General features: G+C 51.5%; 9 protein-coding genes across 9 annotated transcripts; 8 read left to right on the plus strand and 1 right to left on the minus strand.

Moving 5' to 3' along the window:
- Nucleotides 1-95: 95 nt before the first annotated feature.
- Nucleotides 96-1772, plus strand: APUU_80716S (putative chromosome segregation protein (Pcs1); the record flags this gene model as incomplete). Its single annotated transcript, XM_041697028.1, has 3 exons — nucleotides 96-1002; nucleotides 1059-1496; nucleotides 1549-1772. The coding sequence occupies 3 exons, from the start codon at nucleotides 96-98 to the stop codon at nucleotides 1770-1772; spliced, it is 1569 nt and encodes a 522-aa protein (XP_041562599.1).
- A 638-nt stretch (nucleotides 1773-2410) lies between these two features.
- MCD4_2 (mannose-ethanolamine phosphotransferase MCD4) lies at nucleotides 2411-5645 on the plus strand (the record flags this gene model as incomplete). Its single annotated transcript, XM_041697029.1, has 5 exons — nucleotides 2411-4153; nucleotides 4208-4395; nucleotides 4450-4579; nucleotides 4640-4748; nucleotides 4810-5645. 5 exons carry the CDS (start codon nucleotides 2411-2413, stop codon nucleotides 5643-5645), a joined length of 3006 nt encoding a protein of 1001 aa, XP_041562600.1.
- Nucleotides 5646-8523: 2878 nt separating this feature from the next.
- Nucleotides 8524-11926, plus strand: farA (CeGAL family transcription factor; the record flags this gene model as incomplete). The annotated part of the gene is made up of 6 exons (XM_041697030.1): nucleotides 8524-8660; nucleotides 8870-8894; nucleotides 9093-9110; nucleotides 9213-9334; nucleotides 9397-11820; nucleotides 11878-11926. 6 exons carry the CDS (start codon nucleotides 8524-8526, stop codon nucleotides 11924-11926), a joined length of 2775 nt encoding a protein of 924 aa, XP_041562601.1.
- A 786-nt stretch (nucleotides 11927-12712) lies between these two features.
- STR3 (cystathionine beta-lyase STR3) lies at nucleotides 12713-14127 on the plus strand (the record flags this gene model as incomplete). The annotated part of the gene is made up of 3 exons (XM_041697031.1): nucleotides 12713-12892; nucleotides 12953-13996; nucleotides 14053-14127. The coding sequence occupies 3 exons, from the start codon at nucleotides 12713-12715 to the stop codon at nucleotides 14125-14127; spliced, it is 1299 nt and encodes a 432-aa protein (XP_041562602.1).
- Nucleotides 14128-14573: 446 nt separating this feature from the next.
- On the plus strand, nucleotides 14574-15604 carry APUU_80720S (uncharacterized protein; the record flags this gene model as incomplete). The annotated part of the gene is made up of 2 exons (XM_041697032.1): nucleotides 14574-14728; nucleotides 14800-15604. 2 exons carry the CDS (start codon nucleotides 14574-14576, stop codon nucleotides 15602-15604), a joined length of 960 nt encoding a protein of 319 aa, XP_041562603.1.
- A 1139-nt stretch (nucleotides 15605-16743) lies between these two features.
- On the plus strand, nucleotides 16744-18691 carry APUU_80721S (GMC family oxidoreductase; the record flags this gene model as incomplete). The annotated part of the gene is made up of 4 exons (XM_041697033.1): nucleotides 16744-17074; nucleotides 17131-17740; nucleotides 17799-18418; nucleotides 18468-18691. The coding sequence occupies 4 exons, from the start codon at nucleotides 16744-16746 to the stop codon at nucleotides 18689-18691; spliced, it is 1785 nt and encodes a 594-aa protein (XP_041562604.1).
- A 451-nt stretch (nucleotides 18692-19142) lies between these two features.
- Nucleotides 19143-20022, plus strand: APUU_80722S (uncharacterized protein; the record flags this gene model as incomplete). Its single annotated transcript, XM_041697034.1, has 2 exons — nucleotides 19143-19239; nucleotides 19304-20022. The coding sequence occupies 2 exons, from the start codon at nucleotides 19143-19145 to the stop codon at nucleotides 20020-20022; spliced, it is 816 nt and encodes a 271-aa protein (XP_041562605.1).
- Nucleotides 20023-21184: 1162 nt separating this feature from the next.
- On the plus strand, nucleotides 21185-24274 carry APUU_80723S (uncharacterized protein; the record flags this gene model as incomplete). The annotated part of the gene is made up of 1 exon (XM_041697036.1): nucleotides 21185-24274. The coding sequence occupies one exon, from the start codon at nucleotides 21185-21187 to the stop codon at nucleotides 24272-24274; it is 3090 nt and encodes a 1029-aa protein (XP_041562606.1).
- A 223-nt stretch (nucleotides 24275-24497) lies between these two features.
- APUU_80724A (ferric reductase family protein) lies at nucleotides 24498-26832 on the minus strand (the record flags this gene model as incomplete). Its single annotated transcript, XM_041697037.1, has 7 exons — nucleotides 24498-24504; nucleotides 24572-25621; nucleotides 25676-25774; nucleotides 25830-26081; nucleotides 26134-26254; nucleotides 26313-26563; nucleotides 26684-26832. 7 exons carry the CDS (start codon nucleotides 26830-26832, stop codon nucleotides 24498-24500), a joined length of 1929 nt encoding a protein of 642 aa, XP_041562607.1.
- Nucleotides 26833-27161: the final 329 nt, after the last annotated feature.

Consider the following 27161-nt stretch of genomic DNA (forward strand, 5'->3'; position numbering starts at 1 on the left):
TCCGTTACCGATCGCGTTCACCCTGTCGTTTGTATAAACCCACACCCTGCATTGACAATTGTTTTAATCTTACTGCGAATTATATACTAAGCCCAATGCCTAAACGAAAAGCCATTACGAGCCTTTCTGGATTGGCTGGATCTGACGACGAAGATGTAATGCAAACCGGTACAGATCACGCTCAAAACCACGATGAGCGCCCAACGAAGAGGACGCGAGGGAGACCTCGATCGAAGTCAGCGGAAATAAAACCAATTGCTGAAACTGCGGCTCCGAAGCCCCAGGCGACGGAACCTGTTACGAGAAGAGGGACAAGGAGGGGCCGCCCAAAGGGAAGCAGAAATTCTGGCCAGATGGCGCAGGATGCGACGGAAAACCAGGAAACATCTGCGCGCGTTGACAACGATGCCGTCCCACAAAAAGCGGCTGGCGATGATGAGACCGAAGCGCCTCAAAATACTGCGCAGACGTCAAAATCCACGAGAGCTACAAAAGGCGCACCTACTCGAGGTAGGAGGAAGGCTAGTGTGCAGAAAGAAGTCGAGACCGATGGCGAATTCCAGTATACCCCAACGGGCGGGCGACAGCAAAAGGCCGTCGTGAAAACCGAGAAGCCTGAGAAAAAGCCCGAGCCTACAGGGCGGAGACGGCCAAAGTCCGTGACCGCGCCGAGTGAAGACATTCCAGAGGCCGAGCCGGCTGTGCAGGAGATTGTCGAGGAAACAATCATCCAGGAGGAAGCCCCAGAACCCGTTTCTGTGTCCCCTACGAAGCGAAGGCAATCTTCTCTGCGGACATCACAGGGTTCGCCGTTGAAGAGGATATCTGAAGGTGAAAATGAAAAAGCTGGCAGCGAGCCCGAGCTGCGGCGCAGACTCGGTGACCTCACCAAGAAACACGATACTCTAGAGAATCGTTACCGTAACCTGAGAGACATTGGTATTGTCGAGGCGAACGCTAACATGGAGAAGCTGAAGAAGCAGTGCGAAAGAATGACAACTGGTATGTTGAGCCAATGCTTCAGGTTTTTACTGGCCTATACTAAAACCCATTCGCAGCCTCGAACAACTTAGTGAGCTCCTTGAAAGCCGAACTGGAGGCTCAGAAGGCTTTAGGCCAGAAAAGCCGCTCCCTTCAGAAGGGGCTACACGAGCGAGAGGCAGAAGTAGATCAGTTGAAGTCTGACGCTGAGCAGTCGGCCAGCCAACTCGCCGCCGCGCAGACCGAAGTTAAAGCGCTGCAGACTAAGCTTGCTGCTGCCCGGAACACGACTGCGACGCTTGAACAGGCGGCGGTGAAGGCTCCTGGTAGTGCCATCAAGGGCGGTGGTGCCAACCGAGCGACTGCGGCGGCCTCGGCCGAAGCTGCGCACGCGGCACAATTTGCGCAGCTGAAGGAGGATCTTTATAGCGATCTAACTGGTCTTATCATCCGCGATGTGAAGAAGCGGGAAGAAGACAGTCTATATGACTGTATTCAGACGGGTGGCAATGGGAGTGAGTGTTGCTTTTATTTTCCCAGCTATAATCAATGCTAACTCTGGTGTAGCGCTTCATTTCAAGCTTGTTGTTCCTCATGCAACGTCGGCAGACTTCGAGACCGCGGAGTTCCAGTACATCCCTCTTTTGGATGAGAGCCGAGACCGGGATCTGGTTGCCATTCTTCCCGAATATCTTACTGTGGATATCACTTTTGTCCGTCAACAGGCCTCCAAGTTTTATACACGCGTTATCGACGTACTCACAAGGCGACGGGCAAGCCAGGGCAACTGATGCGTTTTGTCAATTCTACATCTTGAGATCAAGGTTAAATAGCCAGCTATGAGTATTGCAAAAGTAGGATTTGCATTGCTAGGAGTTGGGAAGGAGGACTCGGCGTTTTGCATATCAATTTTGAGGTTTGCTAGGGACATGGGTGTAGTTTGTGCCTTTTGCGTAGGAGAATGGATGAATTCGGTCCCGTTTTTTTCTCTCTTTTTTTTTCGATCCAGCCCCGGAGGTCCTTGTACCAACAAGGTATCAATAGTGAGCACCTTGTAGGCTACCAAGTTATTCTATTATATTCTTCAGGAGTACGTGCTATAGTAGAACACTTTAAGCTTCGTAAGTGGATTCGCGTCGTGTTGAATCTCGCGTGTCCGATTGGTGGAGCGCGGCGTCCCCCCAACAAGGTTCCCCGAAGCTCATCAAAGAACCTTGGGAAAAAGTGCCATCTGGTCTCAAGGACAACAACAAAGACGAGCTTATACGTCTATGCTGGCCGTCGCCTCATATAATTACGACCGCATTCAGCTCATATTCTCTCCGCCCCCGTTGCTGTCGTCAATTGGGCGCCTGGCCCCTCGCTGCCTTGCGGTTTGATCTCTTCACTCGTTTGGCCCATTCCCTCTCGGGGATACTGAAGGGAAATCATGGCGCGTCTCGGTCGTACCGGGTTCCTCACCCTAGCGGTGATATTTCATCTTATCTATGCATACTCGATTTTTGACATTTATTTCGTCAGTCCGATAGTGAGCGGGATGAGATCATTCGGTGTGCAGCGGGACCCCGGTGCTGAAGCTCCCGCGAAACGCCTCGTCTTGTTTGTCGCCGATGGATTGCGCGCGGACAAGGCTTTCGAGTTATCGCCCGATCCGGATCTCCATGAGAACGTGGAAAATGGCGATTTGGTTCACCTTGCGCCTTTCATCCGATCCCGCGTGTTGTCCCACGGTACCTTCGGAATTTCCCATACTCGAGTCCCAACCGAATCGCGCCCAGGCCATGTCGCATTGATTGCTGGACTATACGAGGATGTGTCAGCTGTCGCGACGGGATGGAAACTGAACCCCGTGAACTTCGATAGCGTTTTCAACCGGAGTAGACATACGTGGAGCTGGGGGAGCCCTGATATTCTTCCCATGTTTAAAGAAGGCGCTGTTCCTGGAAGGATTGATGCGGATACATACTCGGAGGAATACGAAGACTTTACGAGTGATGCAACGGCCCTCGATATCTGGGTGTTTGACAGGGTGAAGGAGTTGTTCGCCTCGGCGAAGAGTGACCCGGAGTTGGATGCAAAGCTGCGTGAGAATAAGATTGTGTTTTTCCTGCATCTTCTTGGACTGGACACTACGGGACATGGATTCCGTCCCTATTCAAAGGAATACTTGCGCAACATCAAGCTAGTTGATGAAGGAGTCAAGGAAATCACACGGCTCGTGGAGAACTTTTACGGCGATGGCAAGACAGCATTCGTTTTTACCGCAGATCACGGCATGAGTGATTGGGGCAGCCATGGAGATGGCCATCCCGATAACACGCGAACACCTTTGGTCGCCTGGGGATCAGGTCTTGCAACCCCGAGGCGACCCAAGGCCGACGCACCTTCAGGGCATGAAGATGGCATCTCATCTAACTGGAATCTACACAACGTTCAGAGAAACGACGTCGACCAGGCAGATGTTGCTGCCCTAATGGCGTACTTGGTTGGGCTTGATTTTCCCACCAACTCTGTGGGCCAGCTTCCTTTGGAGTATATCAATGCTACACCTAAGGATAAAGCTTTGGCTGTCTTTGCCAATACGCAGGAAGTTTTGGAAATGTATCATGTCAAGGAAGAGCAAAAGAGGGACGCCTTGATTCGATACAAACCGTTTGGGCCTTTTGCAGACAAGGAAGGGAATTCAGTAGAGCAGCAGGTCGAAAGGATCCACGAACTGATTAACAAGGGTGCGTACAACGAGGCCATCGAAAAGTCAGCGATTTTGTTCAAAACCGCCCTTGAAGGGCTTCGCTACCTCCAAACCTACGACTGGCTTTTCTTGAGGACGATTGTCACCTTTGGATACTTGGGGTGGATTGCATATGCTTTGACTACCGTCATTGACCTGCATGTCCTACATGGCACCTCAGATTCGGATAGGACACAGGCCAGTAATGCTTTCTTTTCGTCAATTTTGGTGGTCCTGTTTTCAGTCTTTTGGTACCAGAGTTCTTCTTGGAGATATTACTTTTATGGATTCTTTCCAGTATTCTTCTGGGAGGAGGTCTTCTCTCGGAGGAAGGCTCTTATCGCCGGGCGTGAGATACTTTTGGGACACGTGAGCTCTGTGGGTGACCATGTCTCATTTGGGTTTCAGTCGTTGATATTCGTGGGTGTGCTGGAAGCACTGGTAAGTGGCACCCTTTCAGAGTTTGGGGCAAATACTTACACACGATGGATATAGGTTCATTCTTATTCCTATAGAGAAATTTATACTCTCTGCTTTATTTTGGGAGCGTTTTGGCCTTTGTCTTACGGGGCTGGATTTGTAAGAAAACATGCAGCACTTTCTGGCGCATGGGCGGTTGGTTGTCTCCTCATGAGTGTTTTCACTCTGCTGCCTGCCAACAAAGTCGAAGATATTACCACAATGTAAGTGTACCTTTCATCATTTTGGGGTTCCACTCGTCTCATTATTTGCGACAGAACGTATGGCGCGGGATTGATGTTCCTCACTGGCCTGCTATATCTATTATTTGAAGACGACATCCTCGGGCATAGTCACCAACCTGCAGCCGTGTCTAGAAATGGTTCGCGAATAATCATGGGAATGCAGGTACGAAAAAAAAAACTCCCTTTCAAAACTCATGAGAATTCTTGTGCTGACGTATAATAGCTTGGTATGGTTGTACTGGCGTTGATCATCACAAGATCCAGTGCGGCTTCTCTCCAGGCAAAGCAAGGTGTTCCGTTGGGAAACCAGGTAGTTGGTTGGGCCGTTCTAGGTACGTAACCGGCTGGTCCTCTGTGCAATTTGTGACTGGTAGACTGACTTGATCTACTTAGTTGCTTCACTTATATTACCATTCGCCCATCGACGATACCCGAACAGCCACTATCTGCACCGCCTAATGGTCATATTTTTGACCTTTGCACCGACATTTATCATCCTCACCATTTCATGGGAGGGTCTGTTTTACTTTGTGTTCTGCATGACTCTCCTTACCTGGGTCCGGTTAGAGCACGCCACGTATGTTTATACCGCGAAATCCCCTGCCACGCAAGCGCAGGAGACCACTACACCACCCAAAAAAGCAAGCACAGATGCTACCACGGTTGTGGAGGGTGAGACGTACCGATTTCGCACACTTAGTGTTTCAGATGCTCGCGTAGCACTGTTCTTCTTCTTTCTGCTGCAGTCGGCCTTTTTCAGCACGGGGAATATTGCATCAGTATCCTCATTCTCTCTTGAAAGCGTCAACCGACTCAATCCGGTGTTCAACCCTGTTAACCAGGGTGCCTTGCTAATACTAAAGATTCTTATACCTTTTGCAGTCATCAGCGCGAATTTGGGTATTCTTAATCATCGGCTGGAGGTGGCTCCCAGTGCTTTGTTCATGGTTGTGATGGCCATCTCCGATGTCATGACCTTGAACTTTTTCTTCATGGTCCGCGACGAGGGCTCTTGGCTCGACATTGGCACCACGATTAGTCAATTTTGTATTGCGAGCTTCTTGTGCACCTTTGTCGCGGGACTCGAGTTCCTTAGTGAGGTGTTTATCAGTGGGGTTGATTTCGAGTCTCGCACTAGCGCAGTTACGGCCTCAATTGCCGACGCTGTCAATGGGACAACCTCCGGGGATCGGAAATCTATCCCCAATGGTGTTGAGGATGAAGGGTGACGAGCCACTTGATCCGTATGATCGGAGACTGGCACCGTCCTCCAACACTATGACATGTACATGTGTGATATAGATAGATAGCATGTTTATAATAATTCAACTTTTGCACTTCGGCTCCGTGGACTCGTTGAACCCGATAATTTGGGGCTTAGTTAGGGCTGGACTCTGGATAGCGCCAGGTGTTCCGGGGAAGATCTCCGATAGTTAGTGTACCACTCTGGCGGCGACTCTCTCGAGGCTCTCTCCGCATTTTCAGCATTGATCCATTCTCATTGCAGTTTGAAATGGTTGCCATCACTATTTTCCAGCATTGCATCAATTAACTTGATTTTGATTAAAGAATCCTTTTCTCTGCCGCGTTGGCATATTAGTTATTACAATCCCCGCCCCCATGCTTATAGTTCACTAGAGAGCAGCCAAAATAGCCGAGGTATCACGAGGACGTTGGATGACGACAGTGAGGCTCCACCGCCCAGACCACCTCTTCAGTCTTCCCAGTTTTCCCTCTCTCGCTTCCTGAATCCTGACTTTCCTGACTAGGCTGAGATCGGTGTGTATCGCGAGTCTGGCGCACGGCTGTGAGTGGCCGGTGCGTCCCTTGCCAGGAAGGATCCAGGAACAGCTACGTATATTCATCGCGCTTTGGATCCTGCAGTGTATTTGCGGGGGATTTCTACCTAACTTGGAAGGGATTGCGAGTCTACAATCATCACTGACTTTCTACTCTACTCTCCGGGAGTGTCACTAGACTGAGACTCTTTAGACTCTACTGTGGCTCGCTGCTAGCAAGGTACTCCGTACATCCTCCTTGCAATGAGGGCTTTTCGGGCCCGCACCTGGTGATCTCCGCTGCACGCCTGTCAGACTGTCGGTACCTCCGTAACTAAACTTAACTGACGATACAATATAGATTATAGACTGGCGGACAGGGGCCGTGCCCATGAATCCGTGTCTTCCCGGATACTTGTAGTCGAGAGCATAGACCACCATAATCAATGACAGTGCACAGTTGCGGCGGATAACACCGTTCGTCTGGACTCTATGCACCTGCATTGGGGAACCAAGATGAGCACCGGGAAGTCTTCAAACGTACAAGGTCAAGACGGGGGGTACTAATCGAGATGATGGACTAGGTGGATCCCGGCACTCGCCCGTCTTGTTCCATCTCGATCATCTTGATAGTCCGGGAGTAGTAGGAGTACAGGGTATTAACATCTGTGCGCAGGCTTGTTGGACAAGGATGAGCCGTGATATAGTAAGATCCCCCACAGTCGACTCGTCCACTCCAGCGCGTCAACCCCGTCTCTGCCCCTGTGGGAGCACCACCAGCGTACACAGACCATGTTAGTGGCCATTATCCAATACCCACAGACGACAAGTTCTGGCCAAGTCTCTTGGATCTCGCAGCCATGACCAGGCGCGGCATGGGTGTCAGACTCACGTCCTCATGTTTCAACCTTCCACCCCCAGTCTAGTCCCGATGCGCTGCAGATCCTGGAGCCGTTGTTTGAGATATGGATGGGTAGGAGCCGAGAGCCTATACCTTTCGAAGGTTTTGATAAACGTTCCGCGTAGGCGACGTGAATTGGATTTCTAGAAGCGGGATTGATGGTTTCTGTCCGTAACTCGGCTGTTTCAACTTTCGAGTAGATGTGTCTAACATTCTCGTTCAATGTTCCAGATGACGATGCTCTGTGGGCGCCCGGACGAGTATAGTAAGTCCTCCGCGCTTAGTCCCGCCCTTGAAAAATTGGGAATACGGTGTAGTGCGCTCCACTGTCTGTGGAGTGCGAACTGGCTGGATCATGGATGTCAATTCCAGCGGCTTCAACATGCACTGCAGAAGTAAAGACGCAGGGAAGAGGATTGCTCGCTGGGATTAAATTCAGGGGGCAGACAATCTGCTCGTGCATGGCCAGTACGTGCTAGTCGCTGGGTTCTCTGCCGTATAATTAGAGAGTAGAACTCGAGCAGCAGCAGAGGCACATACATTCCAGTCCTTCCATTTGGCTTTCGAACGACGGACTTGCAGAGAATAGCGCCGCCTGGCGAGAGTCAAAAGTCCAAGGGTTTTACAACAGTCCAAGCAGCTTCTCCACACAAAACACTGGGAGGTGATTGTTGAAGTCTGGATGATCCCCCCCAAGTTCGCAGAGTTCAGTTCCAATTATTCTTGCCACTCCCCGCCCTTTCTGCCCATAACCAAAGAAACAGTTGGAGCGTTGCGACTCACCCCTGGAGTCGTGGGATTACTACTGCTGTTCTTCTCACTGGCGTTATAATTTATTGCATTCCCCTCCACAACAGCCACTCATCAGCCATTCGCGCGCGCAATCCCTGCAACCCCGTTGGCTCCGGAATTTTCTCTGCCTCCCCTCCATCATCACCTGCAGCAGCGCTCGATTGCAAGAAGAACAACAGTAGCCTGTCTGTCCGCGAGTGCTGACAGGCCATCCACGGTCGGGTGGCGTCTGGTTCGTAGCATCCCTGCTGCCGGGCCCAGTGATCCAGTCCCAGTCCAGTCCTGGCAGTCCCGCCGACCCCCGTCCCAGTCAGTCGACGGTCCCCGTATTTTCTCCTCCTGCGCCATAGGCTGCACCTCACCTTTTCATCCTGTAACAGCCCTTCCCTATCCAACTCCGACCGCACAAGAGCCGTCCTGCGGTTTCGTCGCTCCCCTGCATTTTATCGTCCCTCTTCTTTTATTCTACGCCCTCGCCTTCTATTGCTTGCGCCCTCGCGACCTTGCTGCTCTCTTCTCGAGTCCTCCCCTACTACCACTACCTGACCACTTGGAATTCCCGCGAGATTCCCTAAACCTTCTTATTCTTCCCCTTTCAAACAGTCGCGAGTCTCTCTGCATGGATACCTTTTGGCCATGAGCACAGCCGGCGAAAGAATCATCCAAGATCCATTAGCACCCAGACCCAGCCCGACTCCTAGTACAGCGGGCTCAACGGGAACATCGGGGATAGCTGTACGGGCTGGAGCAAACGGACAAATGAGTTTCAGGAGGTGAGTTCTGATATTTTCCCCTTCCTTTTTTGCACCTGCCAGCGTGGAGGGCGTCCTGGACGCGGGGTCTGGTGAGCACTGGCTCTCTTCCTCTCAGTGCAAACCGCCTCGAGTCGAGCCCCTGGGACTCGAAACAAATTTTGCTGGCGGGGGGGGAGTGAGGAAAGCATTGGAAACAGAGTAATATATCCTGACGCTTTTTTATACAGACAACGTGCGTCGCGTGCTTGCGAGGTAGGTCAACCTGTTCCTAGCTGGGTGACGCGAAGCTTTTGCAGCCTCGGCACCTCGGTTCATCGCAGATTTGGTGGTGTAGCCTACAGCCTGCCAGTGCCGCGTCACTGTCTAGTGCTGGATGGAGGCACATCTCAACCATGGTGTTTTACTTATGAATTTTGACTGACTTTTTGTTTTGTTCGTTTCCTCGTGAAGACTTGCCATGCCCGAAAAGTGAGTTTTGCCCCCTGTCCCGCTGCGACCGAGACTACCCGCTTCCCCCCTCCCCTTTACCCTGCCAAGAAGGTTCCTGACCATGTCTCTCTCGATGAACAGGTTCGTTGTGATGCTGCCAGCTTAGGTGTGCCTTGCACCAACTGTGTCGCTTTCTCTATCGAATGCAAGATCCCTACACCAAAACGCAAGAAGAACCAAACCAAGTCAAAGGACACTGGCGAGTATGTGGACGACACCGACGCCCCTCTTTCCCACCTCCAGCTGACCCTCCTTCCACCAATAGTAACGACGATACCGATGATAAATCCCAGAGTCAAGACAAACGCGAAGAGTCTCTACCTATCCCTGGCAAAGATGCGTTTGGCTATCAGAACAGTGGAGTTGCCGTCGAGGGCATGCCTGCGACGACACTCTCAGAGACCCAGGCTGCTCGGGAGGCCTCCCAGAATGCAACATACGCCCAGTTTATGAAGCCGAAGTTCGCCCGCGCACCGATTAAAGAAGCTGGAAGGGTCGCATATCTGGGCGAGTCATCGAATCTTTCCCTGCTGGTTCAGGACCGCCATGGAACGACCGACGTCGTGCATTATCCGCTGCCCCCCAACATTCGTGGTTCACGTGCAAGGATCACCGACTTGGACAACCTCGAATTAGACATCCTTCACCAACGGGGCGCTTTCTTGCTACCCCCGAAACCCTTGTGTGATGAGCTAGTCGATGCCTACTTCCAATGGGTCGCACCGGTTGTGCCCATCGTCAACCGCAGTCGTTTTATGCGCCAATACAGAGACCCTAAAAACCCTCCATCTTTGCTACTTTTGCAAGCCATTCTCCTAGCCGGTTCAAGGGTCTGTACCAACGGGCAACTGATGGACGCCAACGGCTCGACCACTCCGGCTGCCATGACCTTCTACAAGCGAGCTAAAGCTCTGTATGACGCTAATTATGAAGATGACCGAGTCACTATTGTTCAAGCACTGGTGCTCCTGGGCTGGTACTGGGAGGGTCCTGAAGATGTTACTAAGAACGTCTTCTACTGGACAAGGGTGGCAATGGTTGTTGCACAGGGCTCCGGCATGCACCGCAGCGTGGAATCCTCGCAGCTTAGCAAACCGGACAAGCGGTTATGGAAACGGATTTGGTGGACTCTCTTCACCAGAGATCGTTCTGTAGCTGTGGCTTTGGGGCGCCCCATCGGCATCAACACAGACGATGCAGATGTTGGAATGTTGACAGAAGACGATTTTATTGAAGACGAACTTGATATGGCTGCTGAAATTCCGCCGGAACCCGTTCACGTGCAGTTTTTCTTGCAGTATGTCAAGCTCTGCGAAATCATGGGGTTGGTCCTCTCGCAACAATACTCGGTGGCGTCCAAGTCCCGGCGTATGAATGCCATGGACCTGACCCATTCCGATATGGCACTTGCGGATTGGCTCCAGAACTGCCCCAAGGAAGTGTGCTGGCAACGTCAAAATCATCACTTCTGGGCGGCTCTTCTTCATGCGAACTATTACACCACACTCTGCTTGTTACACCGAGCCCACATGCCACCAGCGTCATCAGTTCCCAGTAGCTATCGTGTCGAAGAGATGGCATACCCGTCACGCACTATTGCATTCCAAGCTGCCGGAATGATTACTTCGATCGTTGAAAACCTGTCTAATCATAGCGAGATCCGTTACACGCCGGCGTTCATTGTCTACAGTCTTTTCTCCGCGCTTATCATGCACGTCTACCAAATGCGGTCATCTGTGCCCTCGGTAGTGGCTACCTGCCAGGAGAGGATCAACATTTGCATGCAAGCACTCAAGGATGTTTCCAAGGTTTGGCTTGTTGCGAAGATGGTGCATACCTTGTTCGAGTCTATTTTGGGTAACAAGGTTCTGGAAGAGCGTCTACAGAAAGCCGCAGGAAGAAGACATCAGAAGGTTAAGCATGATCCGAATCAACCGAACCAACAGCACGTGTCTGCAAGGAGGCCAGATCCGCCGAAGCGCAAGTTTGATGATATGGACATAGGACTTCCCAACGGAGGACCTACGCCTCCAGTCTCTTACGAGCGATCTCGCCCTCAGACGCCAGCAGCTACGCCCTCCAGAGAGCTGGGACAATCTACCTTGCCTCTACCTCAAGGATCTCCTACTGCGCCCAAAGAAGGCCTTCCTGGAACCGGCAACTCACGTGCGAATACGCGGCCGACGACTCCATTCGGTAATCAATTCTCTCTCCCGGCAACACCTCCTGATCTATTCCTTGTCACACGTACTTCGCCTAATCTTTCGCCCTCACTCTGGGAAAACTTTCAGCCAGACCAGCTGTTCCCTGATGGCACTGCCATCTTCCCAGAGCTTACTTCTCCGCAGAGTGCGGCTGTTGATCCGCAGCTCCAAATGCAATCACAACTCCAAGCGCATGGTTTGGACCAGCGGTCTATGGTTCCCCAACAGATGCAATCGCGGAATTCCTTGTCCGCTGCACAGGGAAGCCCAGAAATGCTGTCCAGTATGCCTTCCGCAATCGGTTTACAAGGACAACAACAACCGCAGCAGATATACGGAATGGACCCCCAGCAGACGTGGCCGATTCAAGGAATAGATGCCACTGTTGCTAGCGCAGCAATGGATACTGCAAGCCAAGACGACAACTGGAGCAATAGCTCTCGCAGCGGCCCAACGGCCCCCACGACTCTAAACGTGGAAGACTGGTATGTCGACCTCCGCCTCTTCGATGAGCCTGCATTTGCTCACCAACTACTTTCCAGGTTCCAATTCTTCGGTATCAACGGCAGCTTCGGCGAAATGGCGGCCTGAGCTAGCTTATTTATGGCTGTACAACATATCTGAATCTGACTTTTTGCTTTCTAGTGTTTTGTTTCCAGAGTGGACATGATAATATTGTGTCATTGCTTCTACAATGACTTTGACTTTTCCGACAGGAGTTATCTTGTCATGATTACTGGGTTATAATGGACGATGTTTTCGATTCTTGCCAATCCTCGCTATGAGACTGTTATCCGTTCGCTGCAGAGGAGGCGATTGTTCATTGCGAAATTATCACCATGTGTCACTGTCTCTTGTTTCGTCCTAGCGAGCGCTGTACGGAAGGCGTACGGCCAGGGAGTACGGATGGCGTGAAGTTCGAGGTCATGTGCATTATGAGAATTGACGGCAGATTTAAATGAGGGTGGTCAATCCTCAATGACTATGTATATAGAAGGAAAAGCTTTCTGTGTCTGCAGTTTATACTCTTTAAGTTCGTTTACAACCACATGTGCTGCCCCAGGTGTCTGTCCATATCTAGTTTAGTCTGGATGACGACATCTCTTTCTTTGCCGAGGGGCCAATCAGCGACTGCGGGTGCGTATGACTAAATTCCATCCATGGAGAATCGACGTCGGGGAATGACTCTTTGGACCAAAATATTAAGACACCACCGCTACTCCTGACCTTGTACATATTTTTGCTCACTAAATTGCCGGGCTCTATTGTCAGAATTGCCCGAGTACCTCAATTTCTACTCATCTCGTCCCCAGCCCTGACCTTTTCCCACTATCTCGTCCTTCCCTCCGGCCCTCCGCGCTTCCCGCCCCCGCAGCGATGTCGGCCTCCAATGTGTTGAAAAAGACATTCCCTCAGGTCGATGCTGAAGGTCACGACCTGCCCCCTTCCCCTGCTCCGTCGAGCCCTCATGGGACCAGACGCTACAATATTGCGACAGAGCTCGTCTATACAGAGAGCAATGACCAGTACAATGCCAGCAGTGTCCCGATCTACCAGGTACAACCACACCCCTTGCTATACCAATAATTCGCCGATAAAGCTAATTGCCGCATCTAGAGCGCAACCTTCAAGCAGTCATCACACGAGGGAGGAGGAGAGTATGACTACACCCGGTCGGGCAATCCAACTCGCACACATCTCGAACGACACCTAGCCAAGGTCATGTCGGCGCAGCGCGCCCTCGTCGTATCCTCCGGAATGGCAGCTTTGGATGTGATTACTCGTCTTCTCCGGCCCGGTGATGAGGTTGTCACTGGTGATGACCTGTATGGCGGAACTAACCGACTCCTCAAATACCTCTCGACCAACGGTGGCATTATCGTTCACCACGTTGACACGACTAACCCCGAGAAGGTGAAGGAAGTTCTGTCTGAAAAGACCGCCATGGTGCTCCTGGAGACGCCGACAAACCCGCTCATCAAGATCGTTGATATCCCTACAATTGCTACTGCGTCGCACGAAGCCAACCCCGGGGCTCTGGTTATCGTGGATAACACCATGATGTCCCCGCTTCTGCTCAACCCTCTCGATCTCGGTGCGGATATCGTTTATGAGAGTGGAACAAAGTATCTGTCCGGCCACCACGACCTCATGGCTGGAGTCATTGCAGTCAACGACGCCAGCCTCGGCGAGCGGCTCTTCTTCCCCATCAATGCGTCCGGCTGTGGTCTATCGCCATTCGACTCATGGCTGCTCATGCGCGGAGTCAAAACACTCAAGGTCCGCATGGACCAGCAGCAATCAAACACACAGCGAATTGCAGAGTTTCTGGAATCGCACGGATTCAAGGTCCGCTACCCCGGACTGCGGTCACACCCTCAATATGACCTCCACCACTCCATGTCCCGGGGATCTGGGGCCGTGCTCTCGTTTGAGACTGGTGATGTCTCGGTCAGTGAGCGCATTGTTGCGAACGCGAAGCTGTGGGCTATTAGCGTTAGTTTTGGCTGTGTCAACAGCTTGATCAGCTTGCCTTGCCGGATGAGCCATGCCAGTATCGATGCCAAAACGCGAGCGGAGCGCGCGATGCCCGAGGATTTAATCCGGCTGTGCGTTGGTATTGAAGACGTAGATGATCTCATTGATGACCTGCAGCGAGCGGTAAGTTTTTTGAATTGGTCTGGACTGCTTGGCATTTGCTAATATCTATTCTACAGCTGGTGCAAGCGGGCGCTGTTAACGTCACTCTCGATGGCATTGAAGCGAACACGCCACAGGCGGCGTCTGCATAGACGGGGGACTGGAGGGTAAATATGGATTTAAAACTCATTGAACACTTGGCGGGCATGTGGCGTTGGGCGTATGTGTCATAAAACTTGAACTTGATATAATCATTGGTTACTGGTAATAAAGTCCGGGTTGAGATCTCGGGGTAAATCGTAAAGCCGGCATCGGAGCCTGGAACCCGACCGGCCCCGTCTCGTCCGCATCGTCGTTGAGTCGACTAATGAAATCGACGCCAAAAACAAGCCAGTCATCACCTCATCTCTCCAATTTATTTGCCGTGCTTTATCCCTCGTTTATCCTCCATTTCTTCCGCGATGTTATAGAGCTTTAGTCGCAGCTAATTAGTCTGTTTCTTCTCATTTTGCCGTTTCTACTTCTTTAGACTTTGTCTCAATCTCCGGCGGCATTCCGGAAGTCTATTTGTTCATCGTGTCTGCAGATAGCTGCGATCATGTCGCGAACCCTGTCCCCAGATGCAGCTCTCCCCATTCCATCGCGGGATAAGAAATGGAATACCAATCGGTTAGGAGCGCGACTCGGAGTCGACGTCGTCAGTGCCGCAACAGCTGGTGCCCTGACGTGTCCCGTCATCACTGTGATTGATCGGTAAGCCGGCTTCGGCTTCATCTGAATCCCAAATTAAACCGAACAGCAGCTAACGAACTGTTGATTTACAGAGCCATCATTGAAAAGGCGGCAAAGGGAGTCCCAATCCGCCAAACAATCACGTCCTCCTTCCGGTCGATCCTCTCAAAACCGTCGGGTTTCTTTCTCGGCACGCCCTTCCTCCTTATCTACACATTATACACGTCAACCTACCTGACGGCGAACACAATTGATACAGTCACTTCGACGCTGAAAGATAAACCCTTCTCGACTGTGTTCCCAGACACCGCAAAGTTCCTCACAACGACCGCCGTGAACATGGGGATATGCGTTTACAAAGACGCGCGGTTCGCAAGGTTATTCGGCGCAAACCCACAACCGGCCCAGCCTCAAGGCACATCATCGACGAACGGGCCTTCCTCAACAGTACCAACAAGAACAACACCCCCAGCATCATGTCATCCTTCCAGCGCGGGCGGAGCACCAAAAGTACCCAAGATCTCATACACCCTGTTCTGTCTCCGCGACAGCATCACAATCTTCGCCTCCTTCAATATCCCTGCCTACATTGCGCCGTCAATACCGGACGCCGTCGCCGCAACGCCCGGGATGAAGGCCGCTATTGCGCAGTTCAGCTGTCCGGCGCTCATGCAGTTCGCGAGTACGCCGATGCATCTGCTCGGGTTGGATTTGTATAACCGACAACCACCCGGTGGGCTGGGGTGGCGGGAACGAGCGTCGAGGATAAGAAGGGACTATGTGCCGAGTTGTTTTGCGCGGATGGGGAAGATTGTTCCTGCTTATGGAGTTGGTGGTGTTGTTAATGTCAGGATGAGGGCTGAGTTGATGGGTTATCTTGAGGGGTTAGAGGCGTAAGCCTCTCTATATCTTTTCCCTTTTTTTTTTTCACTTTATTTGACGAAATTTGGGGGTTTCATGTGGTTGACTATTTACGACGACACTCCACTCACTCATAGATGGCGTTTTGGGGCTGACGAGGGCGTTTTGGGATTTTGCTGGTTCGGTTTACTGGGTAACGATAGATCTAGATCTTGTTTAATTATGCCACTATGGCAATTCACGGAATAATACCTAGCATGGATCTCGCATTCTACGATCTCGTCTGTTTCTTGATACTAAGATGAGTCAGGACATCCCCTGTTTCCCCAGACTTTCTTGGCCTTCGCCACTGCCGGAGTAATTGGGCCTTTTCCACGGTTCCGCTCTGTAGTTCCCCGACCATCGGGCGAGAACGGATGGAATATCGGGATTTCCTCTCCTGGGCAGTTGCATGAGCTACTTAGGGCTCCGGTGTGGCGTTACTTTCCATTCCTATGTAAGTGAGTTGAAGACTGTACGCCGTATACCTCAAGTGTGAAGACTCGCTGGAGTCAATCCGGGCGAACCCCGGGTAAACCTGTTGATATGCATCTATGGCTGCGGGGGAGCTCCAGAAGAGACGCGGAGACGACCCTTGATCGGCGGAATATTGGAGACCACAAGGAATTGCTGCTGGCGTTTACACTTGAATAGGCAGTTGGCGCAATTGTGCAGGTTTGGTCTGCACGCTGCAGCATCGAGATCGACATCCGATGGATGCTCTTGCTGGCTGATGAGTGCGTCGACCGGCAAGGCGGGCCGGAATGCCTGGTTGAATGGATCTAGTGGATTTGAAGCTGAAGTGCATGAGTATTGGTCTTCCTAATGGTTGGATGAGACCGCACTGTCCGTATCGTGAACTGGGGAAAGCTGCGTTGAAAGTGCCCTTGTCCAGCCCTTACTGCCAACTCCACCGTTATCAATGCGCTGCCTTTCCCTTCCTTTTACCGCAAGAGATCAACAGAGTCAGAGTCTCCTCGCCTGCAGAGTTAAACTGTAAACACCTGCGCTTATGCTATCCAGCCACTGCTATTGCTACCTGGGGTTGGAGAGCTGTAGAATGGAAACTATAAAGACCTCGTCAAATCCTCCCGCCAATATACTGAAAATAAACTGTGAGTTGCCATGAGCTTACCATGGCCTTCCTCCACTGGTTCCTATTCCTCCTCGCGACCACAGCCACAACTGCAAACTACAGCAGCGACTATGACTATATCATAGTCGGTGGCGGCACAGCCGGACTAACAGTCGCCAACCGACTATCAAAAGACCCTTCGGTCTCGATTCTGGTCATCGAACCGGGTCAAGCCGAGTTCGACAACCCCGATGTCACCGATATCTCGCGTCTCGCATATACATACGACAGTCCAATCGACTGGGCCTACGAGACCACCAAACAGTCCTTTGGGGGTCGACGCCAGATCATGCGTGCTGGAAAGGCTCTAGGCGGGACTAGCGTTATGAATGGTGCGTCCGTCTGCTGTGTCTATATCTGCCAGTTAACTGACCGTGTAAACTATTAGGAGCGGCATACGTCCGCGCAGAAAACACCCAACTTGACGCTCTCCGGGACTTCAAGATTGCGGACTGGACATGGGAATCTCTCTTCCCTTACTACCTCAAGAGTGAGGCTCTGCGCACTCCAAACAAGACACAGGTCGATGCGGGCGCGCCTGTAATCCCTTCCTACCACGGCCACGACGGGCCGGTGCAAGTTGGATTTATGGATATGCGCAAGCAGTATAGTGACCTTCCGTCGATTCTTAACCGTACACTGGCATCCATGGGTGTTCCGTGGAATGGGGACCTGAATTCTGGTACTATGCGTGGATTCTCGATGCATCCGTATACCGTCGATGAGCGGAATGTGCGCAGTGATGCTGCGACGGCGTATTATCTGCCTGCTGCAAAGAGAGGGAATCTGGAGGTCATGTTTAATGCGTCTGTTGAGAGGATTGTATGGGGCGACCGAGTCGACCAGGAGGAAGGCCTTGTTGCGAAGGGGGTAGAGGTTTATGGATCAGATAAAGACGGAAGAAAGCAAGTGGTGAATGCACGGAAAGAGGTGATTCTAGCTGCTGGTGCGATGAAGTCGTCTGCTATCCTGGAACTGTCTGGCGTTGGAAATCCAAGGTCTGTATCCTCCTTCTATAAAAGCCAGACGCATCCATTCTCACGCAGGTATATGTAGAGTCCTCCAAAAACACGGAATCCCCGTCCAGATCAACCTGCCCAGCGTGGGCGAGAACCTACAAGACCAACTCAACACCTCCTTCGTTCTCACCACCAAAGTCCCCATAACAGGAACCCGCACAGTCGCTTTCGTCTCAGCATCCGACCTCTTCGGCGCGTCGACAGAATCCATCGCGGCCTCCATCCACGCCCAAATCCCAAAGTATGCTGAAGCAACCGCCAACGAAACAAACGGGGCAATGACGAGGGAAACCCTGCAGCGGCTGTTCGAAAGCCAGCATGATCTGATGTTTGACAAGGGCATTCCCGTTGGCGAGTTCGTCTTTATCCTGGATGGCCCCGGTCAACTCCACGTTGGATACTGGGGTCTTCTCCCCTTTTCAAGGGGCAGTGTCCATGTTACCTCGAGGGATCCGCGGGCCTCACCGACGGTTAACCCGAACTATGGAATGTTGGGCTGGGACATTCAAGTCCAGATCGCGATGTCCAAGTTCCTGCGCAGGATGTTCCGGAGTGGTGAGTTAGGCCAGCTAATCGATACCGAGACGGTGCCGGGGTTGGACTTTATCCCAGATGATGCATCAGATGAGGCGTGGATGGAGTGGATAGGAGAGCAGTGTATGTGGAATCCTTCTATACTCCCAGTTGGCATTCACTGATTGAACAGATACCCCGAATTACCACGCCATTGGAACCACGTCTATGCTGCCCCGAGAGATGGGAGGGGTGTTGGATACACGCTTAAAAGTCTATGGGACTCGCAATGTGCGCGTTGTTGATTCTTCTGTCTTTCCTGTTCAGCTTTGTGGTCATCCTACGGCCAATATCTACGCGGTGGGCGAGTGGGTTGCTGATGTGATCAAGGAGGATGGCTGTAATACACTACTTTAAAAAGTAGTTATCTTGATTTTGGATAGTAAAGAATAGCAGGAGGTAATTGGTTGGTACATTGGTCTGGCTTGGGGGCTTGGTGATTGCTTAAGGAGCTTATTTATATTTATAGCACACTCTGACGTCGAAACATCCGGGATGGGATTTATCGGATTGAGCCAGATTCTCGATACAAAATAAGTTGCAGTCGGATAGACTGATATCTGGCTGAGTAGAGCCCGGACGAATTGACTCCCGAGCAGTGAACTGGGCAACCAATCAGGTTGCATAAAAGGTTCAACAAGTAAAGAAGCGGCTTAACCTGATTGGGGAGCATTCTGCGCGGGCAGTGAAGCCATCATGGCTGGCCTGCTTATAAGAAGGTCTGCATGCCAGGATAGATTCTCATTCCGTATACACCGTCCTGGGTTCAATCTAGCCAAAACAATCAATCCCGTCAATTATCGCCAAAATGCACAAACCAACAGTCGCTTTCTTCGGCGCCACTGGTGGCTGCACCCTCGCCTGCCTTGTGCCCGCTCTCCAAGCAGGATACAACTGCGTCGCCTGTACGTCCACCTCTTTACCAGAGAATCCATTATCTAGTACCAAATATTAACTCTATATATATAGTGGCTCGCACACCCAAGAAACTCACCGACCTCCTCACCACGCGCGGAATCCCCCCGGCGACGCTCTCCGCACAGCTAACCCTAATCGAAGGCTCCGCATCCGACCTCAACGCCATCACCCAAACCCTCTTCCCAGCAAACCTGCCCCCAGCCTCAATGATCATCTCCGGCGTTGGCGGCGCCCCAGACTTCTCGCAGCCTCTCTCGCCCAAATTCGTCGGCAAGACGATCTGCCAGGACACCGTCCGCAACATCCTCGAGGTTCTGCGCGAGCACAAGCACGAGCACGAGGAGAAACAGAAGCCCAAGCCTGTCCTCGTGGCCATCTCCTCCACAGGACTGACAAAGGAGCGCGATATCCCGCTTGCCATGGTCCCGCTGTATAACTGGATGTTGAAGATCCCGCACGCGGACAAGAGAGTCATGGAGGGGCTTATCTTTGAGGAAGTTGCCCGGCCCGAGGCTGAAAAGGTCATTTCGGACTATGTGGTGATCCGGCCGAGCTTTTTGACGAGTGGGGCGAGTCAGAGGGAGAAGGTGCGCGTGTTGAAGGGCCAGGGCGAGGGTCAGAATACGGCGGTTGGCATCTCTTGTCCGTTTGTTGGGTATACGATTTGTAGGGAGGATGTTGGCGGGTTTATGTTTGGGTTGGTGGAGGGGTTGGATGGGGGGAAGGCTGGGAGGGAGTATTATAGTAGCGTTGTTTCTATTTCGCACTGATGCGTTGATATGATTGTTCTGTGATATCAGGGTGGCGGGCGTTTGGATATGTTTATAGATACTTGATAGTTGAATGTCAACCACAAACATGCGCTGTCTCTCCACGTATCGGCTCTTCTGCAGTAGTCTCCCAGGATCCTGCTGGAAGTGCTTGTATCTGGGAAGACCGTCGCCATTCATTCTCCACTGCCTGCTTACAGGCCACCTTCTCCTGATCCCATCAGGGAAAATGAATAGTTTGGGACCGGATGCAACGGCCCCATAGATCCCAGTCACACTCCCAAACAACCAGTACCCCCTGCTGCAGCCGGTCATCCAGCAAGTGAAGCAGTGCCTGTCTAGGAGACGAGCGCCACGTGGAAGCGTAAAGTAATCGGCCCAGATAGGCCCGTAGTCACCTCAAACGAAGTCCTTCAGACATAGAGGATGAGGAAGAGCCAGGATTGATGAATAGACATGCTGCTCTATACCATAACAAGTAAGCATATATGCAAGTGATCAACTGCTTTTAAAGTATGAGTTCTATCAAGTCTAATCTACGATTCTCACTGGTTGTTGCACTTCATTGGCCAAACTGCATTGAGCCCTAATCCTGAATTGCAAGCCCTACGCCAAAACAAGCTTCTCTAGATAAAACTAGCTGCACTCGCTGAAAAGTGTTTCTCATGGCCTTGTGTTACTTTACCTGCCTAGCTTGTCATAATAGGCTGCCACAAGGCCAAGTAGCTGCCTGTTTATGTTCACAATTCACAGCCGGAAAGTGTTGTCCAGTGAGCGAGCAGCAGTGAATTTTCACAATAAAGAACTGGAGCTCCTTACTATATTATGTATTCGATTCTCTCCATGTTCACTGCTCATTACTGAAGCCAATAAGCGATGTAGTCTGCTTTGCCGCTAAACTACTTCTATACAGAATGTAGATACTCTGTGAAGAGAATTATGAAGTGTTCTTGGCCCTGGTATCTGGACTTGCTATATCAATCCTCTTTTATCAAACATTGTCTCCTTTCCTCTCTGTTCCTCTGGACTCTCGCTGATGACTATAACAGTTTCTGCTCCTGCAGCTTCCACTCAGCATATCATCCTCTTCACCAGGTTCTTTTCTCTGTTCGAGATGTACGGCAAGCGAGGCAGGCTCAACAGGGTGCCAACCAAAAACAAGATGCCCACACGCCCTGCAAAGAAGTCGGTTCTTCCAAGCTATCCCACGTATATGCACACGACGCTCCAACTAACTGCTGTCTTCAGGCAACTCCCCCCCAGCATTGTCACTAGTCCATTCTTCCCTAATATATTTGCACCCTTGCTCGCACTGGATCCTCACCCCGCCAGTCTTCCCAATGGTCCTGATCAGCTATGGGCCAGGATGTCGACCCTCACCAAGACTCACTATCCCAAACCCGACGACGCAGTCCTTGCAGCCCGTGCGTCTCAGAACATAAGGAGTACAACCCTCGAGGTCCTAAATGCCGGAATCAGCCGGTGTTTCGAGAAAGGCCCCAACCAGGTCTTCCTCATATTCCACAGTCTATTCGACGCCGCCATGAAGGGGGAAACGGACGTCAACGGGGATCCCTGGGCACCGCCTGATGAGGTCAAGGTCGATCTGAGTCGATGGCTTTATACCTTCTCGCCCACCCACGTCCTCGATACCGCTAGGATATATACAGTCCTCATCATCCTGCTCGCCTGCAAAGGTGATTCTCAGTCCCTTATCGCTGCCACCAGATTTCTCGCCCCAACCCCCGAGCTCTTCCTCTCAATGAACGATATAAAACACCACCCCTCTGCCGATCTCACTGCCCTCTTCAACAGAGCCAAAAAGGCCGCGGTTGACGGTAAAATTGGCAAGACAACGGTAATACCCGTGCATCTCGTCGACGTGGAGCTCGTCCGGATTGCAAAGATGAACCTCCCAACAGGAGACTACCCAACCTTCGAACACTGCTTCGTCATTGGCGTCGCCCGTGAAGGGTGGCGCCTCTACCAGGCCTGGGGGACCCCCAACAAACGGCGCGGATTCAGGCTTGACGAGTGGATAATGGCAGATGGGAACCGGGTCCGGTCGTGGGAAGAAGGCAAGAAATGGATGCGTTTGTTCGAGCGATTTGTCGGTAAGAGAGGGGACTGGACTGAAGAACTTAATGAGATTTACAGAGACCTCTTTATTCCCCACATGAAGGACTCTGCAAAGAGAAGGGGACTTTCCAATTTGGTCATCCTTCACTTTCGGCCCCATGTGCGGGCTTTTGGACCTATGGATGTCGCCATTGAAGATATTCAGAAGTTCAGGATTGTCGAGCAGACCGATACTCAGACCCAGACCCAGTCCCAGTCCACTCCCAGGCCGGAAAGTCCAACTGAATCAAAATCTGCTGGTTCTTTATCCATGACCTGTGAACAAGCTGAGGAGTGGTACAAATCCACCTACGGACCCGTTGATACCACGACATCTGGCTCACAAGACCCGTCCATCTACGCCTCACTTACAACAGAGTCGACTACTGACGCTGCAAAATCGGCTAATTCTTCCGCTGAAAAGGCCAAAGATAAACCACCCCGTGGATTCTTTGGTCCCACTGGGCTTCCTGTGTGCGCGTGCTGTGTGAAACCTGTTAAGGGAGCCTCTACCAGACCCGCCACCCAACCTTCCGCCAAAACGGTTGCAAAGGCCAGTGCAAAGGCTGCCGGTAAAGCCCCGGTTAAGGATATATCTTCTATCGAAGCTGAGACAGACACACCTGCTTATGATGACATCGATGGTGATGGTGATGGTGATGCTGATTCGGACACGACAATCTTTATCGACCACGATTTCTACATCAAGACCAGGATTCCTGTTGGGGCTGGAGCCTTTTATAATGGCGAAGGACCATCCCCGGTTGATACCTCACACGAATCTCTCAGCACTGCTCTTGCCAACGTGGATGCTGAAATCGATTCTGCGCTTGGTGTTGCCAAAGCTAATATCAATACTATTCCCCAGTATGGGACTTTTTGCAGCGATAGTGGTGCAGTTGAGCCTGATGTCCAAGCCCTAACTGAAACCATGTCGGAGTTGGATATTAAATCTGAAGCTGTCAGCAATGCCGAACTTGAATCCCCAGGCAATGCTTCTCCCAGGTTCAATGCGGAGGTCGAACCGGTGTTGAATCTGGCCAGAACCAAGCTGGATGGGATTCGAGATTACAGCTCCCATTTCGGCTTTCGGGGTCTTCCTCCCTTTCGTGTGGCAGACAATACTAAGTCTTGTCCCCAGTCTGATACTGGTGTAGACATGCAAGTTGGCGTTGAATCTAAGGGTGAAGTTGTTTCTGCCGGAGTCGATACTGCTCTTGATCGAGTTGAGATCGAGCCTCCTACTACAGTCACTTCCAACATCGACATCGAAGTTGAAGCCGAAGCTGAGCCTGATATCGACGTCGGCGCCAGTGTTGGTAGTATTGCTGGTGTCGACACGGAAACGGTCATAAAAGCTACTTCTGAACCTGATGCCAAGGCAGACCTGGGACTGGATACTGAGCCCGAGACTGAAGTTCTTGCTGAGGCGGAATCTCCTGTCAAGTCTCCTTCCAAAGTCGATTCTGGTGTCGAAGTAGACACTGCAGACGTTGAAGCTTCTATTGACAAGACTCCTGCTCAAGTCGAGACAGATCTTCCTGTTACGGCTCCCTCTGGATTCAGTACCGAAGAGAAGGCTGAAGCCGCAGTTGATGTTAAATCGGAGCAGCCTGTCATCGAGAAATCTTCTGAGCTCGACATCAGCGCCGCTGACTCTGCAGATGTCAAGCCCCACGTCGCTGTCGAGACTTCTGCCCATCTTCCAGTCAAACCTCCTATCCCAGCTTCCTCTAAAGCCAAATCTAGAGGTAGATCCAGAAGGAAATCCGCAGCCAATACCTCAAACAGGGCCATTCCCAAAGTTAAAACTACAGTCAAGCCGCCACCCAAAGTCAACATCCCTGCTAGGTGGAAGCTCACGCCCATCCCGGAGCAGGACGAACACCGCCAGCCTACCTCAGAAGATGAATCAGATGGAGGGGTATCTCTCAATGTGCACGACGGCTCGGAAAGTAGATTCCAGGAGCTGAACTTAGGGGTTGCAAGATGGGAAACAAGCAGAGCCAGTCACGCTGGGAGAGCGAGAATGAACCAGAGACGTGATTACATGCAGGCGTTTAATCTTGCGGGTCCGGCTTGGAATGCGGAGTTGGATAGATTTAGAATGGGATTAAGGGCTTATAATTGGTAAACTTCTCTGCAAGGGATTGGGATGTTTGTCGAATATCAGGAATATGCTCGATATGTAGATAATCTTGCATAGGATAGTAGAAGCTTTTAACAGTTCATTGGAGCAAAATAAATAAAGTTGAGGTATCTCTGAAATCTGGATCTTATAACACCAACTCTCAGTCCCAATGCCAGTCCCAATGTCTCTCCGCTTCAATATACATGATAAACAATAAAATCCCATCTCACCATCTGAAAGCCACTTGGTTAGCCAACATCCATATAAAATAGCAGTAAGGGTAAGAAAAGGGAAACTTACGAAAAACTCTCCGAATGCAAATAAACGTCTCCCCCAGAACCACCGCGTAGGATTCTCTCCTGCTCAAGCGCAGCCGCATTCCTCACATCATTCAGCATAGACGCAGGACCGCAGACGAATAGCGCAACACGCTTTCCGACGCCAGACTCTGTGGAACTGGCAACAACCCGTGGGAGGTTCGGCCGTCCTTTGGCGAAGGCATTAGCGCTGGTGTTCGCGTTCTCGTCGGCATTATGTGTCTCCGAGAGAGCTTCAGATGACGAGGAGATCGGTTCAACCGATTCTTCTGGTTTGGATTTGTTCCCTGCAGCTTGTTCCTTTTGCTCGATGCCGAGGTGGTTGGTATCCGGACTGGAATATGACGGGGAAGTAACATGGATAGAAACGTTGATATCGATATCGGCAGCACCGTGAAGCGCCAGCAACGACTCAACCTCCTCGCGATACCACCGGGCGACATCCTCCGACTGTGTCGCGAATACAACCCTTATCGTCTTCTTTCCCTTCTCGGCAGCATCAACGGTCTGGTTTGGATTGCAGCAGTCTGTCTTAAACAACTGCAACGCGGTCTCGAAAACAGCCAGCGAGAATCCACCACCGGAGCCACCTGAGATGATGACCGCGGATTCAGACCTGGCAATATTGGTTGGTTCGATACCCCCGTAGGGGCCATCAACTAATACATTATGGCCCGATCCCGGCGACTTGGAAGCAATCTTCCCTAATCGCCCCGTTATCCCGCGCTTGGGCTTAATGTAGAAGATCATCTCGTTGGCCTTGTTTGCCTCTTGGATGTTGTGAGATGTTGAGCAGATTGTAAATGGGTGGGAGGTAAGACTGTGCAAGGCGATTCCGGTTCTGGGGGATGAGAAGCGGATGAAGACATGTTGCCCTGGTGTCCAGTTGATTATTGTGGGGATTCTGATCTGGAGGAGGCCGCAGGGGAGGAGGGTTAGGGTTGCGGTGTGGCGGCCGTTGATTAGATGTGTACGGATGAGGGAGGTGAGGAGGGAAAACATGTAGAGGGAGCCAGCGGCGATGAAGTAGTCCCTATAAGATATTTATTAGTGGTGGTTAGAAGTGAGTAACGGAGAGAAGACGTACCAGGAGGATAGTCGGAAGTCGCAGTGGAAGAAGAAGAATAGGATGAAGAGCAGGGCGACAATGAAGTGAGTTGCTTTGAAGAATTCATAGTAGCGGTTTCTGGACCTGTTAGATCGACGTTTCTGTACTTGGTCGTTGAAATGGGACCACGAACCGAATGGCAGGCAACGACATGAAGGTCAAGTACGCCTGGGGGATGAGCGCTGCAACACCCGTCCAGTATACCACACTCGTTTTCCACTCTGAGACCATGTCGCCTTGTTGGATATGATAGACAATGAAGGGAAAGGTGTGGATCAAGGCCAGGACGAACATGGCGTAGCTGGTCCAGTGGTGGAAAACCTGCAGCTTTTCATGCGGGACGCCGGTCAATGCTGAGATGAGGTTGGCTTTGGCACCGAGGACTCTATACAGAGTAAGCAAGACTGTTAACCTGTATATATCACGACACCACTCACAAAACAAAAGGCAGCAGAGCCACTGCCATCCACCCCGTCCTAGTCGCAATCGGTGGGCTGCTTCCATACGAAACCGTGTCCGTATTAGGCCAGTAGTACGGTCTAGGGCCGAGAGACATAGCTAACAGCATGTTAGTACTCTTTTGGAATTTGAATATAAAAAGGTAGATAGAACATACCAAGAAAAAACACCACCCCAATCAAGATCAAAACCACGACACCAAGTGAAGCACCCCAATACCCCAGCACGGGGATCCTCACTCCCCTATACGCAAGAAACCGCGCAGCAGCAGTGCCCTTCTTCCATAGCGAGTTCTCCCTCACGCGGGCAGGCGCGTATCTCCCCGCAAAATGCAGGATCGCAAAGACACCCACCGTGGCACAGAGGAAGTAGACCGTATTCAGGGCATAAACAATATCCGCCTGGTACCTGCAGCGATGATGCCATAATTAGCCTCGTCGATCGACACGCCTATCGAAGCAGATAATTCTCCGCGTCCTCCACACACACACACATAATATATAGGAACGGAACTGATCAGCAACGTACCAGTATCTCCAGTGCCCGGACCGATAGACGCACTGCTCCGGCGTCATCTTGCACGTGTCTGCGCGTGAAGAATGCAGCATCACCGGGGTATCAAGCCATGGCAGCCCCGAGGGCTGGTCCATGTCCATGTCCATGTCCATGTTCATCATTTTGGCCTCTCTGTCTGGCCGTCTGGCTTCGCTTCCAGTGTTAAACAGCCTCGCCTAGCAACAACTTGAGAGGACTCTGAGCGACTCGGGGGGCAGGTTGACACAGACGTTACACATGACATGAGCCAGCAGAGAGCATAAGCCTCTGACTTATAGGCGGGCGACTAAACGTAATCAACCACATTCCTGCGCTGGAGAGGGTCAGACTGTGTGAGGGTGTTGAAGATGCTGTGGTCCATACCGCTGCGGCGGCTCCTGATTGGCCGGTCGGCGCTGGTTTGCGAGCAATTGAGCACATTTTCTGTTAGCGTGATTTGTGTCTCCCTGCC

This window comes from Aspergillus puulaauensis, chromosome 8 (assembly GCF_016861865.1).
Source record: "Aspergillus puulaauensis MK2 DNA, chromosome 8, nearly complete sequence".
NCBI lineage: Eukaryota > Fungi > Ascomycota > Eurotiomycetes > Eurotiales > Aspergillaceae > Aspergillus > Aspergillus puulaauensis.